The sequence below is a fragment of the Festucalex cinctus genome, chromosome 4, assembly GCF_051991245.1.
Source record: "Festucalex cinctus isolate MCC-2025b chromosome 4, RoL_Fcin_1.0, whole genome shotgun sequence".
In the NCBI taxonomy this organism is placed as follows: domain Eukaryota; kingdom Metazoa; phylum Chordata; class Actinopteri; order Syngnathiformes; family Syngnathidae; genus Festucalex; species Festucalex cinctus.
Genome location: NC_135414.1, coordinates 28116855 through 28130815, shown reverse-complemented (window position 1 = coordinate 28130815; position 13961 = coordinate 28116855). Strand labels below are relative to the sequence as shown.

General features: G+C 41.0%; 1 protein-coding gene and 1 long non-coding RNA gene across 3 annotated transcripts; one reads left to right on the top strand and one right to left on the bottom strand.

Moving 5' to 3' along the window:
- Nucleotides 1–301: 301 nt before the first annotated feature.
- LOC144017999 (chromodomain Y-like protein 2) lies at nt 302–13537 on the bottom strand. Of its 2 annotated transcripts, none has more exons than XM_077520052.1 (7): nt 13176–13537; nt 8374–8944; nt 5008–5225; nt 2958–3130; nt 1974–2184; nt 1749–1892; nt 302–1672 (listed from the first exon to the last, which is right to left on the bottom strand). In XM_077520052.1, the coding sequence occupies exons 1-7, from the start codon at nt 13197–13199 to the stop codon at nt 1511–1513; spliced, it is 1503 nt and encodes a 500-aa protein (XP_077376178.1). In that variant the 5' UTR covers nt 13200–13537; the 3' UTR covers nt 302–1510. The 2 variants fall into 2 exon arrangements, with proteins under 2 accessions (XP_077376178.1, XP_077376177.1); XM_077520051.1 differs by lacking the exon at nt 13176–13537 and adding an exon at nt 12749–12928.
- On the top strand, nt 5827–9812 carry LOC144018000 (uncharacterized). The gene is made up of 3 exons (XR_013283318.1): nt 5827–6236; nt 6479–6592; nt 8402–9812. It is a non-coding gene; the product is annotated as an uncharacterized LOC144018000 (long non-coding RNA).
- Nucleotides 13538–13961: the final 424 nt, after the last annotated feature.

Sequence of the window (13961 nt, the reverse complement as noted above, 5' to 3'; positions counted from 1 at the left end):
ATCACATTTTTTAACACTGTAAAATTGATTGAAGCATAATTATAAGCGTTGTAAAATATTTCAATGAAGGTCATAATTGATATACGCTAATCATCTATTTTGGTCACTGCTCAATAGCCAACTTCATATTCAGCCTCAGTACATTTATGTGGCTTAAAGTCTTCCGTTTTCACTCAGGAAAATGCACTATATAAATACAGGATTTATACCCATGAACTCCTTCTCAATCTACACCTCTGGGCTTCTGTTAATGTGTGGTGGTGATTTTTTTCCCTAAACTCCCACCACCCTAGCCTGTATTTTGCCATTTTGTGTTTGTTTTGTCAACAGCGGGACATTTCTGCAGTAACTTGACAGCACACACGGATTTTTACTTTATTTTTTTTCACTCACTCATACAAGCTTACATGTGTGAGTGAGTGAGTGGGAAAAAATTTTTGTGCGTGCCGTCAAGTTGCCGCGGGAGTGACGTCATGCAGCCGACAAATTCACCCGGCCTTGTCTGCGACGCCCCTCGCCACCCCCCGCTCTGCGATTGGCTGGAGGGTTAAACAACTGTCCTGTCCACAGAAACGTCCCGCTGTTGACAAAACAAACACAAAATGGCAAAATACAGGCTGGCGAGGGTGGGAGTTTAGGAAAAAAAATCACCACCACACATTAACAGAAGCCCAGAGGTGTAGATTGAGAAGGAGTTCATGGGTATAGATCCCGTATTTATATAGTACATTTTCCTGAGTGAAAATGGAAGACCGTGCCTTTAAAATAATGTATTTGGAGTTATACGGGGAAAACACATTTTGGGGCGGACATCTTGTGACTGTGTGGCATTTTTGAAAAGAGTGAGAATAAAGCTAACAAATTTCATGCTCCGATTCATTTATGTGCAACAACTACAACGGAATAGTGACAGTTAAGTGAATAAACTTCACGAGGTGCCGATTCCACACAATCAGCAGAATTCGCAATTGTCAATTAATCGATCACTTTGCCCACAAAAACTCACATTGAGCGTAGATGCTGGAACCGATACGCTGACCACAAGAACGTTTAGGTAGCCTGAGAGGAATGTATGAATACAAGTGAAGGGATAAATAAAACAGTGTCCTCATGCAAACTTTGGTTTTCACTTTAAAACACCAGGCGACTAAAATAAAGATCTTATTTACAAAGCTTTGCTGTTGCACTCAAATATGAATATATACATTTATATATATATTATCACTTTTTTATGTGGAATCAGACATCAACTTTTTTCCCTCCTAATTCCGGATTGATTCTCACATTGGTACAGAAACACACTGTACTTCCCTCGAGAAACCAGTTCATGTGAAACGAATGCACTTTTGGTCCTTTTTGACCTGTGGCCAGTCCGATTTTAAAATTGTCATTTTACAAACCTGATCAAAACAAGGACTTGTTGGAAGCAAACTCAATCCCGGGCTGCTTCTTCTCTGCTGATGGACGGAAACGAAAGGCCGACGTTTGAAAGCGTCTCTTCAGTTTGAGGTCACTTCTCGCACGCTTTGTTGTTGTGTAGGTAGCTGAAGAGCGCCTCCAGTCCTTTGGTGGAACACCACAGCTGCTTCAGCATCTGACACTCCTTCTCGTTGACTTCCTCCAGAACGCGGAGGAGGATGCTCCTCACCAGGCATTTGGATTCTTCGAGAACCTATTATTGGACAAAGAGAGTTTGTTCGGTTATCGAAGGCAAACAAAAGACCTCGTGGCTCTGCCTCGGCACGCACCACCGCGTTGCACGACGCCATCTCCTTCACACGCAGCATCACTTCCTGGTTAAACGTGGTTGGCCAGAACACCTGCGACACCAGACCTCGATTGCACGCTTCTTGTGCGGTCAGCTTTCGACCGCAGAACAGCATCTCATTGGCCTGCCGTTTGGACAAGGAAAAAAAAATAAACACAAAAGTCATATGATGGACTATGACACAATAAGATTTGCTTGGACTCACCAAAGCCACACCAAGGATTTGTGGGAAAGTGTAAGAGGAGCAGCCAGACGGGGTGAGGTGGAGGGCCGCGCAAGGGGTCTGGAACCAGGCTCTCTCGCTGGCCCACACCACATCACACAGGGGCAAGATGGAAGCCCCCAAGCCCAGGGCGGGTCCATTTATTGCCACCACGATGGGCTTTTTGAAGCGTATGAACGCCAGCACAAAATCTCTGGATGAGGTACAGAGCAGTCAAACTTTAGGACGCATTTACACAACAGTGAAAATATTGCTTTATCGACACAACCTTCAATTTTTCTGATTTTTTTTTTCTATTAGAGCAGAATAAAAAATCAGGCAAATTGAAGATGTGTCTGCGGAGGTTCAGGATATTTGTGTGAATTGACAGCTGACTTTAAAAATCTTCCAAAACTGAACTACCAATTGAAACGGAATCCCCTTCGCTCCCGGCGGTTTTATTGGATTTTGACTGATTTTGCAAGGCCCACAGAATATTGTGTTATATTGCTATAAAAACATGGAACCTACCACAAGATAGATTTGAGTCTCATCTCTTTCATTAGGAAAAATGTTTGTGTCTGTTTCCGTTTTGCAGAAATTACCATTAGAATATAGCCAAGTTTAATCAATATTACATTCCTGGTGAAAACACTGCCAAAAAGAGTTGGTTGCAACAAGGTCCTGGTTGGTCTCTTATACTCTGCTGCCACCTGTGGGTCGTTTTTTTTTTTTTTTTTTTTTTTGTTGTTGTTAAATAACTACCATTGCTTTAAGCCACCTCTCTTTCATCATTTTATATGCCAACTGCAGACTAACTTGACTAAAATCAATTAAGTGCACTAGAGTGAAAGCACCTTCAGAACACAACACTTACAAGTGTTAAATGTAGAAATGGTATTGTTGTTCATGTCACTAACCTGTAAACAACTTAACCAAAATGACATGTAAACGATACTATATGAGAAAAGCCAAAAACGAACTTACCTTACGGCATCTGCAATGCGACTGCTCTCTTTCCGGCGGTCGGTGGACAGGCGGCCGATGAGGTAGGATGGCTCGATGCCACTGCAGAAGACGGTCCCCACAGAGCTGAGCAATAACAGTTTGCTGTCATCGGCCGCTGCGTTACCCAGAGCCCGACACACCTCCTTCATGATCTAAGAAGCAACGCAAGGGACAGGTGTGAAATAGATGGCTACGTTACAACGCTATCGTTACAATTCTGTACATTTCCCAAATACGATTGAGCCCCTTAACTCATTTGCTCCCAATAACGTATAAATACGGTTTTTTTAATGCTCTAAGTGTCCCAAAGACGTATTTATACGTTTTTTTTTTGGTTTTTTTAATGCTAGAGCATACAGAAGGCTTTGATGCAGCCTCTCAACTGCAACGAACAGTTGCAGAAATGGTAGTTATTACACAAACGGCCAGCAGGTGGCAGCAGAGTAAAGGAGATCAACCAGGGCCATGTCGAAAAAAAGCTCAATTACAATTTTAAATAGATTTGTGAAAACTGATGAAACTTAGCCCTCTTCTAATGCTAATTGCTGCAAAACGGAAACAGATAGAAACATAATTTTTTTTTCCTGATGAAAGAAGAGACTTTAATCCTTCTTTTGATAGGTTCCATGCTTTTATAGCAATAGAACACAATATTCTGTGGGCCTTGCAAAATCAGTCAAAATCCAGTAAAACAGCCGGGAGCGAACGGGACTGCTTCTGTGAAAATGGCTGAGAGTGAAGGAGTTAAGATGACAATATTCTGCATATAAATGCTGCATTTTTGTGAAATCCCTTAAATTACAATTAAATATTTACATTTGCATCACATCTTAAATGTTTTTTTTCAAAGTTGATTAGTGCCAATTAAAATGATACAGACCCCCCTCAGGCCATGGCAAAGGTACGATTCAACTAGTTTTATGTCGACATTTCAACATAAGCGCGATGAAAATATTTTATTAAGGGTGAAAAAGTTCCTTAGTGCTACTTTAAGACAGAAGAAAACAGCTAATGAGATCCATAGAAAGTCTACATTTGTTTGAAGGACAGAAGTGAATGTTGATATATATTTAGTGTATTAAAATATTTCAAGTAAAGAAAGGCATCGCATCAGTCATGATCTGGATTTTCCAATGCATTCTACTCTGTGAATCGAGTTGAAGGAAAGTACATTAGTAGAATACTTTTAGTGAACTTTTTCAATTGAGTCATTTTTAATAATAGGATATTTGAAAGCGTTTCTAAGCCGAGGCAGAGTTTATCAGCTCCCTCTGCACTTTTAATTCCAAAATCTGAGCGCTAAAGCAAATGCACTCCCATGTTTTAGTGAGTTTTATACAGCGTTTTTGCTTTCGTTCGTTCCCTTACCTCATTTGCTCCCAAAAAGTATAAATCCGTTCTATTTTAAATGTATTAAGTGTCCCAAATACATTTTTGTTTTGTTTTTTTTCATGCTAGTGCATACAGAAGGCTTTCATGCAGCCTCTCAACTGCAAAGAATGGGTGTTAAAAAAAAAAAAAAAAGGTAGTAATTACAAAAACGGCCAACAGATGGCAGCAGAGTATAAGAGATCAACCAGGGCCACGACGAAAACAAGCTGTTTCCCCACAATTCTAAGCAGATTTTTGAACAATGATGAAACTTAGCTATATTCTAATGCTAATTGCTACAAAACAGAAACAGATACAAATGTACTTTTTTTCTAATGAAAGAAGAGACACTAATCTTTCTTTAGATAGGCTCCATGTTCTTATAGCAATAGAACACAATATTCTGTTGGCCTTGCAAAATCAGTCAGAATCCAGTAACAGAGTCGGGAGCGAAGGGAGTTGCTTCAGTGAAAATGGCGGCGAGTGAATGAGTTAACACAGATGGAGAGCTTTATCACATGGAGAATAATGGTTACTTAAAATATCAGGAATTAGTGGCGATATACATAACAAAATAATGTATTTACTATACTTCTACCTAAAACAACTTATGTTTGACCCGTTGACAAAAATGTGATGAAAATGTCGTCGTTCCCACCTCTGGCGTCAGAGCGTTGTTGTCTGTCGTTTGGCTGGAGAGGAGGACATGCGTGAAGCCGTCCTCCTTGCGGACGACGATGTCCCGGAATCGACAGTTGCTCTCGTTCTGTCGCACGTTGTACCTGAGCCGCTTGTCAAACACGTAGCACTTCTCCTCCGCCAGCTTGCGTTTGACCGAGCTGTGCAGATGCAGCTTGCCGTTGGCCAGAGGGGAGCCTGGCAGAGGGAGGACGGCACAGCAGGTCAATTACCTTGTAAACATACCATACTAAATTAAAAACGACAAACTGTACGAAACCATTTCATACTGTATATTTTTCAGACACACTGGATGATGATGACAGCTTTTCACTGGAGGTGTTTGGCGCATGTCCAAATAGTTGATGTTGCTTTGTTACGTACTGAGGTTGGATCCCAAACACGCAGACGCAAATAAGTTATTAACTCTTTATTCGCATAACATCGAGAGGCGTAGAACAAACTGGACTCGACGAGAAACAACGAGAATGCATCGAGAATCACGAGACGCCAAGCCCCCTTGGGCTGTGGAGATGCACAGAGGAACAGAGGTAATAATCCGACAAAAACACACACTTCTCAAACCGGCTTATATAGACAGTGAATCGATCTGATTGGTTGTGGCTAGATATGTGGGTACCAGGACTGACATGGAATTATCTGATTGGCTGTTGACTAGATAAAGAGATCAAAGATTCCTGACATCACATAGTGTCTGACGTATTACCAGTTGAAACTAGATGCTGTTACATCAGTTCAAAACAGACACTTGACCTCAGTTCAAAACAGACACTTGACCACACGGTCATGACCCAAACGTAACCCTTGCATGACCCAAACAAAACCTTTGCGTGACCAGTCATGACAAGCTTGTTTGGCCAGGGAACGCCTAGTGGTCCCCCAGGAGGAGCTGGTGCTAGAATGTGTTCCTTGGGAGATGGGACGCTTGGGTCTTACACTATTTACACCGCTTTCACGACCCAATTCCAGATAAATCAGAAAACATAAGGCAAAGTTTTTCAACTTTGAAAATAATGCCTGCGTTTTTGAGCCTGCCTATGGAATAATTCAAGACAGACACAATCGACTGCATTCACTGTATGTTTGTAGGTGTTGCTGTGGATGTGTGTGCACAATCAGAGACACTCTTATGAGCCTGCACTGTCACAGCAGCGGGATCGTGGACAGCACTGAGAGAACTAAAGTGAGGTGAGCTGAGAGTCTTTTGAGGATTAGCAGATTAGCATCAATAATAGCTGGCAAGTGTGCTCGCCACCATCTTAAATTCGTAGCTGGGGATTCTTAAACATGTCTGATTTCTGATGAGGTTTCAGAAGTGCTCAGTGCTGACGCATTCCTTGGATTTCTAAATTTATTCCAATGTGCCTGGATGGTTCCGTGCACCCCACTAAAACAACAAAATCAATGACGCTAGTGCACGTTTCTTGCAGACCGGACAATGATTTGTATGTTCAGTGGAACGAATCACCATCTTCTCATATCAGAAGGAATCAATACTGTCCATGGAACTTTATTACAAGATGTGAAGGAATGTTGCCATCTTGGTAGGTACTGCTATTTTAGTTAGCAAAACAAAGTCTTGATGCAGCAGCTAACCTTTTAACTCATTTGCTCCCAAAGACGTATTTATACGTTTTCTTTTTGTTTTTTTTGTTTTTTTGCTAGAGCTTACAGAAGGCCTTGATGCAGCCTCTGAACTGAAGATAATGCTTGAATCAATTGTAGTTGTTACAAAAAAGGCAAGCAGGTGGCAGCAGAGTATAAGAGATCAACCAGGGCCATGTTGCAAAAAAACTCTTTTCCCCACTGTTTTAAACAGATTTTTGAATCATGAGGAAATTCCAATGCTAATTGTTGCAAAACGGAAACAGATAGAAATGTTCTTTCTTTTTTTTTTCCCGATGAAAGAAGAGATGCTAGTCTTTCTTTTGGTAAGTTCCATGTTTTTATAACAAATAGAACACAATATTCTATGGGCTTTGCAAAATCAGTCAAAATCCAGTAAAAGAGCTGGGAGTGAATGAGTTAATGTCTGTGTGGACAACAGCATCTATGAGCAATCTGCTGCTCAATTAACACGTATGCCTCACAGTTCACCGTTTTATGGTTGGAATGTAGACTCTGCCTTGCGTGTGCGGGTTTTCTCCGGGTACTCCAGCTTCCTTCCACATTTTCATAACATACTTTAGGTTCATTGAAAACTCTAGTCTAAATTGTCCATAGGTGTAAATGTGAGTGTGAATGTTTGTTAGTCAATCTGTGCCCTGTAAACCGTCTCTCACCCAAAAGTCAGCTGGGATAGGCTCACCTGAGGATAAGCGGTATACTGCAGAAAATGGGTCAGGTGGGTTGGATGGATAGAAAAAAAAAAAAAGGAGCCAGCTATTTGAGTTGTTTGTTTCACATGGACGCCACATTAAGCAATTAATTGAGAAAATGTGTTGATTAGAATGCGGGCCGCTATTTTAGCAATGTAACCAATACGAATGCTTTTGTGAGGCAAACCCCTCTCATGTGAACCACATTGTGTTGTTGTGAACAGCAAAGAGTCTTCTCATTATAGATATCAAGCAACTCGCTGGTCCATATGAATAAATGGCAATTTAATGGTTTGAATCGTCTCTTTTCAATTGGATATGGCATTATGAAATGATATACTGTAAATGATTAACCAAGTCAGCGTGTGCTCTGGACTGTGACCTGGTAGTCCTAGTCAGAGGCGTTATCAGCTTCTGTGGCAAAGAACCATGGTAGGAGCCTTCTACAGTGGATTTAAAACTATGTCATGACACCGTTCAAATGCCATTTTCATGACATAAAAAAATGAGACAGATTGTTTAAAACTTTTTCAAACACTAAAGTCATCTATAAATAATAATAATATAATAAAAAACATCCATTCATCCATCCATCCATCCATCCCAAAAATAAGCTGTGCTCCATGCACAAAATGCTCAAATGACGCTTAAAACTAAATATTTCTTCCAAATTGGCACTTAGCTGTACTCTATCTCCAGAAATATAACAATATGTTTACATATCATTTGTCATCGATCCATTGTTTTTTTCCCCCCCGTGTTTATTCGCCTTCAGTCGTATCACTTTTGTCACTTGGTGCAGTGTTGGGGTTGTTTTTAGAAACAGAAAGCCATTGTGCCTGAAAATTACAATCGGCATGAATCGAAACAAAGACCTACAGAGGAGATGAAAAGCGTGTGTGATTGTATTGACAATATAGTGCATACAGTTATTCAATTGATTTTCTTCTAGTGGAAAATTTTCCCCAGAACAATTTTCCATGCTGATAAATGTCTTAAAGTCTTACCCAATTCTGTACTTTCCATTTCATCCAGACCTCCATCCACTCTGTCTGAGGATGCTCTGTGTGACCTTGAGCCTGTCCTGTAAACGTGTGGCTCCACATCCCCGTTCAAGAGTCCGTTATGAGGTTCCCTCACTTGGGCCACGAAGCGAGGGGCTCCTATTGGAGGGGTTTTAAACGTCATGGCTTTGCCCATTTTGTCCTGCAGAGCATGCTTGCCGGGCCCGATGCCAACATTCCCCGGCTTATGAACATGTCCCGACCCTCTGCTTCCAATCCCGAGAACGGTTACTCCTCGAACCCCGACAGCTGCCTCGCTATTGCTTTTCTTTTTTCGGGCTTCGGACCGAGCTCTGGGATTTTCTGCCGGCTGGCCGTTGAGCGCGCTTTTGGGAATTTTGGGCCGCTTGTGCGGATGCAGTCGCAAGCTGTTGAAGCGATCAATGAACTCCTCGCAATGCAGGAGGTGGTGCTCCGGCTCCCAAGTGTCCTCTTTACTGCCGTAGCCCTTCCACCTGATGAGGTACTCCCACTTTCCCTTCTTATTCCGCCTCTTGTCTACAATATGCTCCACCTGAAAACAGGAGACAGAGGGAGAGGAACATGAGACTGCTTTTTGTCTGCTTAAAAGACACTTGAAACGCAGCCATGGAGGCAAGTCAAGATTAAGATATGAAGATATATTCCTGGTAAGCTATAGATCAGAGGTGTCCAAACTATGGCCCGGGGGCCATTTGCGGCCCGCCGTCCATTTTTTAGTGGCCCGCGACATATGCTAAAAATAGCATTTGACTCAGTTCAAATAAAATAAAAACAAAAATGTTTGGAGATGGTCAAAGTAAGAAGGGAGGGTGTCGAAAAACACAGGTGCTATTAATAGGTTATTTTAGTTCACTAAAACTAACAAAGAAATTAAAATTCACCATCCTCCATATATCACTTTTTATATAAGATATACAGTATTACAAAATCCTGATTAGCCATCTGGCTCACTGTAAAAAAAAAAAAAAGTTTACATATTTTGTTATGCAGTTTAGAGTTGATAACATTTTTGAAAGTCACCGAGGACACAGAAGATGAGTGCCAATTTCTGTTTTCCTTATTTTCTGATGCTTGCCTGAGGATATAACACCAGTAACAGGAGAGCTAAAAAAAAAAATAAATTGTCTGGAGACACAGCAACATTATTTCTAGCATTTTAGATAATCAAATCAAATCAAATATCACCCAATGGAATCAATCACTTCATGTTGATGACAATTTAAATTATAAATGTTCCGAAAAGAAGAACGTAGAACGCAAACCTAATCCCTTTGTGAAAGATTTTCTTTCAAACTGTAAACGTGTGCTATGAGGTAAGAATTTAAATTGTTTGGGAACCACGTTCATAACTTAAATCACATTGGCCCTTTTAAATGAATAGAAATATATTTCATCCGGCCCAGCCCCATTAAAAACACCAACAAAATGCATTTTAACATTTTTTTTAAATGAAAAATATCACTTTGAAGTATTGTACATACTTTAAAGATGCATCATGCAGTTCAAAAAGATAATGAAAGGGGGGGGGGGGGTTGTTAAATTGACACTGATGATGTTTGCATTCTACACAACATTCACGAAATTCTTCTGCAGTTGTAAAAACAAATGCCTGTGACTCATCAATACTTTCTTCTGATGCATCAGGGCACGTGTCACTGCTCCAGCCAGATAAGTGTTATCTACTTGAACATGCAAACTGGTTCACAAAGTTTGATTCTGACATGTTTAACCAGCGCTGTTTGAAAAATTCCATGACTAATAGTTTTTTTTTTGTTTTTGTTTTTTTTTAGTATCATGTGATGTGCATCTTGCTTAGTCACTACCATGATGAGGAACATGATGACATCATGCACAGAGCAGCCACCAATGACACAGACTAGAAGTCTACCAAGGGGAGCTGAACAACTTCTTTGTTTGTTTGTTTGTTTGTTTGTTTGTTTGTTTGTTTGTTTGTTTGGATGTGGTTCACAGAGGAGTAGGGCTATAGTCGGAGTTCATGTCTGTCCCGAAAGGCACCGGACAATCTGGAATAAAACCTGGCGACATACGAGACGGTCCTCCAATTAATACGACCACATAGGTCATTTTGAAAAGGTGCCAAATTACGGCCGAGTGTTACGTATTTTAGTTTAGCGACTTCTATCGGTCATGTTAAATCGCGCAAAATTATTAAAATGAGTCTCCAACCCGGTCTGTCTGGTCAGAAGACGATTGTGTAGCTCACTGAGCTATTTGTCCAGTGATTCTGTTAGTGTTGACTACATGTTTTGTACCGGTGTACAACCTCACTGTGCCTTTTCCTTGAAGTGTCCCATGTAAAGACGTAACGGGAACTGTACAACCTCACTGAATGCCTCATGCTAACCCAACCATTAGTCCGATGGCGAATCTACATACACGTCAAAACTAAAAATGAACACTACAATCGTTACTGGACTGTTTGCTCAGGAAGTGAGACATTAGTCTCTGGAACAGATGATCCAGGTTCGAGTCTCAGTTTTGTATTTTCTCATATTACTCTGCAGGAGCCTGATAACGATCCTGATCATTTGAATCAGCTGTGTTGGAGGAGGTAAACCTCTCCCTCAAGGACCCGAGTTGCACATCTCTGTGTTAAAGGTGTTGGGCGGCAGCAGTACGAGCCAAACACCTCCAGGACCGTAAACGATGTCTTATAAATTACTTCATTATCTTAATGATCACGTTAATTACAGTATGTCTAGATTTCCACAACCGTACAACAACTTTTCAACATACTCGTTAAAATGTAAATTACAGCCAGCGTTCCGTCTCTCTTGGAAGCAATTTACATCACAGTTTTCTTTTTAATTGAACAACTGGTGGTGCTTGGAATTCAGACTTTTGCCACCCGGATGTATACGTTCTGTGACGTCACGGCGAAATTTCTTACGGACCAGTTATGATTGAGGACTACGAATTTTGCCCATCAACAGGTGGATGGACAAAGAATCCTTGCAATTGTGCAGATCAGGGTATCTTTAAACTATTTCAATGGGAAAGCAAAAAAACAAACTAACAAAAAACTCATACTGCAGATTCTACTGTAGCTCTTCCTGGAATGTTGCTTGACTGGTCCCCTTCATATAAAAACATCAGTGGCTCTTTTTAAGAACCAAAAAGTTCCAGGTGTGTTCGCAAGCTGTAAAAAGTCAAGTGTGAAGGAACAAAAGCAAAATTTGAGGGAGCCACAAACAAGTGATGAGCCCCAACAGGTACAATGATGTACAGTGAGGCCTTAAAATAGTTAGAAATAAATAAATTATTAACAAGTAAACAAATAAAGTTGAATTCATTTTGTGCCCAACTGCCCACACTCATTAGACAAACGGAAATGGCATGATTCCATTCCACAATGGCTCATATCTAAATAAGACATCAGTAATCGAATCTCAAGGCACCACTGTACATTTTCACAAAAGAGTGTAGGAGTCTTGAACTGGAACTAGGCCCTTGCAAAAAAAATAAATAAAATCGAGACTTTTTTTTCCAGTCCTTCTGGATGATTACGATTTTAATTGATTTTAAGTAGTAAACCCAACAAACATTTATGCAAAATAAAATAAAGCCTCTGCAATTGGCTGGCAACCAGTTCAGGGTGTAACCCCGCCTACTGCCCGAAGCCGGCTGGGATAGCTTCCAGCACCCCTGCGACCCTTGCGAGTAAGTGGTTAAGAAAATGGATGGATGGATGGAAAATAATGCCTGTGTAAAATGTTTAGACAACAATAATGTATACCAATTTTAAGTAGGTTTCAATGTAAATGTAACATTTACAGCCTGTGCAAAAAAATAGCCATTCATATTTCGTGCATAACTTGCTTAAATACCACAATTAAGTAGTGAGTAACTATTGAAAACACATCTTGTAAACCACCCATTCAGAATTCTGACACTTGTGCAAAAATTAGAGCTCAAATAACATCTGGATATGACGGAACTTAAGAAAAACAGCTTTCAATCATCGATAAGACAAGAATGTATTTATTTATATGCGCCACAATTTCATGATTTAGCTCATTTTCAACCATTCAGTTTATAAAATGTCGATTAACTGAATCAATTTGATTTATTGCCCATTAATGAACCATAAAAGTAAAAGAAACGCTGTAAAGAAAGAAAGAAAGAAAGAAAGAAAGAAAGATTTTACTGTAGGGCAAACGGGTACAGGTGTTTTCTCAAAAAAAGGGTACATTTGACGGTACCACCCTCCCCATGACAAGCCCCCCAAAGCTACAATCCGGTTCTTTCTTTTTTGAGCATAGGAGTCACGAACCGGAGGTATTTTGCTACCTGGACCCGATAAAAATAAACTCACTCGTCTTTCCGTGCCAACCATGGCCTGCCACTGTGGTGATGAGGAGCTCATTCCCGGCATGTTCGCGCACCTTCCGCGGATCATCCTTCCGGTCAGCAGCCGTTCAGCATGTCCGCTGTCACTTTACCACCACTTTCAACTCGGCGACACCCCCCCACCCCCACCCCCGAACACTTCGGCCCGTCCAATACACCTCACTTATTCGTAACAACCCTCTGAAAATTGGGCGAAACAGTGCCGGAGGCGACATAAAGTAGAGTGAAGCTTGAATTTTGGGCTCTTTAAAACGGCTCAGGACAACGGTTTTTTTTTTGTTTTTTGTTTTTTTTGACACACACACTCTACGCGACGCCCTCCCCTTTTACTTCCTAATTCCAATATTCGTCAAAATGACAGAGAACATAACGTGGACGTGGCTTCAACCTACCTCGTAAAGGTCTCCCGAAGCCATAGCGGGGGGTGCTGGCACGGCGACACGCTGTTCTTGCCTGCCCCCGAGGGCTTTTTTTGGACGGGGAATTAGCGAGCAGCCTTGTTATTGCGAGCGATGGGCAGTCAGCACGCAGATCAAGCAGACAGTGTCAATCGAGCCCGGCGCGTTGCGATGGATCGTTCAAGCCAAGCGCCGAGAAACAAACAAGCACCGGGCGGTGCTGTTTACTCAGCCACGACAAACCGACGGCGGAAAAAAAAAAAAAAAAAAAAAAAAAAAAAGAGTTTACACACGGCGAGGATGGCCGATTATCGTGCACCTCCTCCTCGCTTTACTGGAGTGTCTTGTGACGACGCCGAGCCACGTCGAGATACACTCCACCTGTTCACGAGACCTGATTTAGGAACACGCGTTCTAAATGACACATTTTAAAATGCTCCTTCTACCATCGTAATATTTACTGTGCATAATGTTTGACTCAAATTATTTAGAGGGCAAACTGGTTCATCCGATTCAGCCTACTGCATGTGTCCAAAATAAAATGGTCAACTACACTTTTACACGATCTAATGGATACAGTACACACAAAAAAATGTCATTTCATAGATATAGAAATGCTCATTTGGAAGTTATGATAAGCCTACATTGTTCACAATTTCGTTTTCAAGTTTTGTTTTTTTTATCTGTGGAACTTCCTGATTTACAGCATTTGTTGAAAAAACTCACTGACTGGACTTTTATTTTCATCTTTTTAGAATATATATTAAAATGCCACAACAT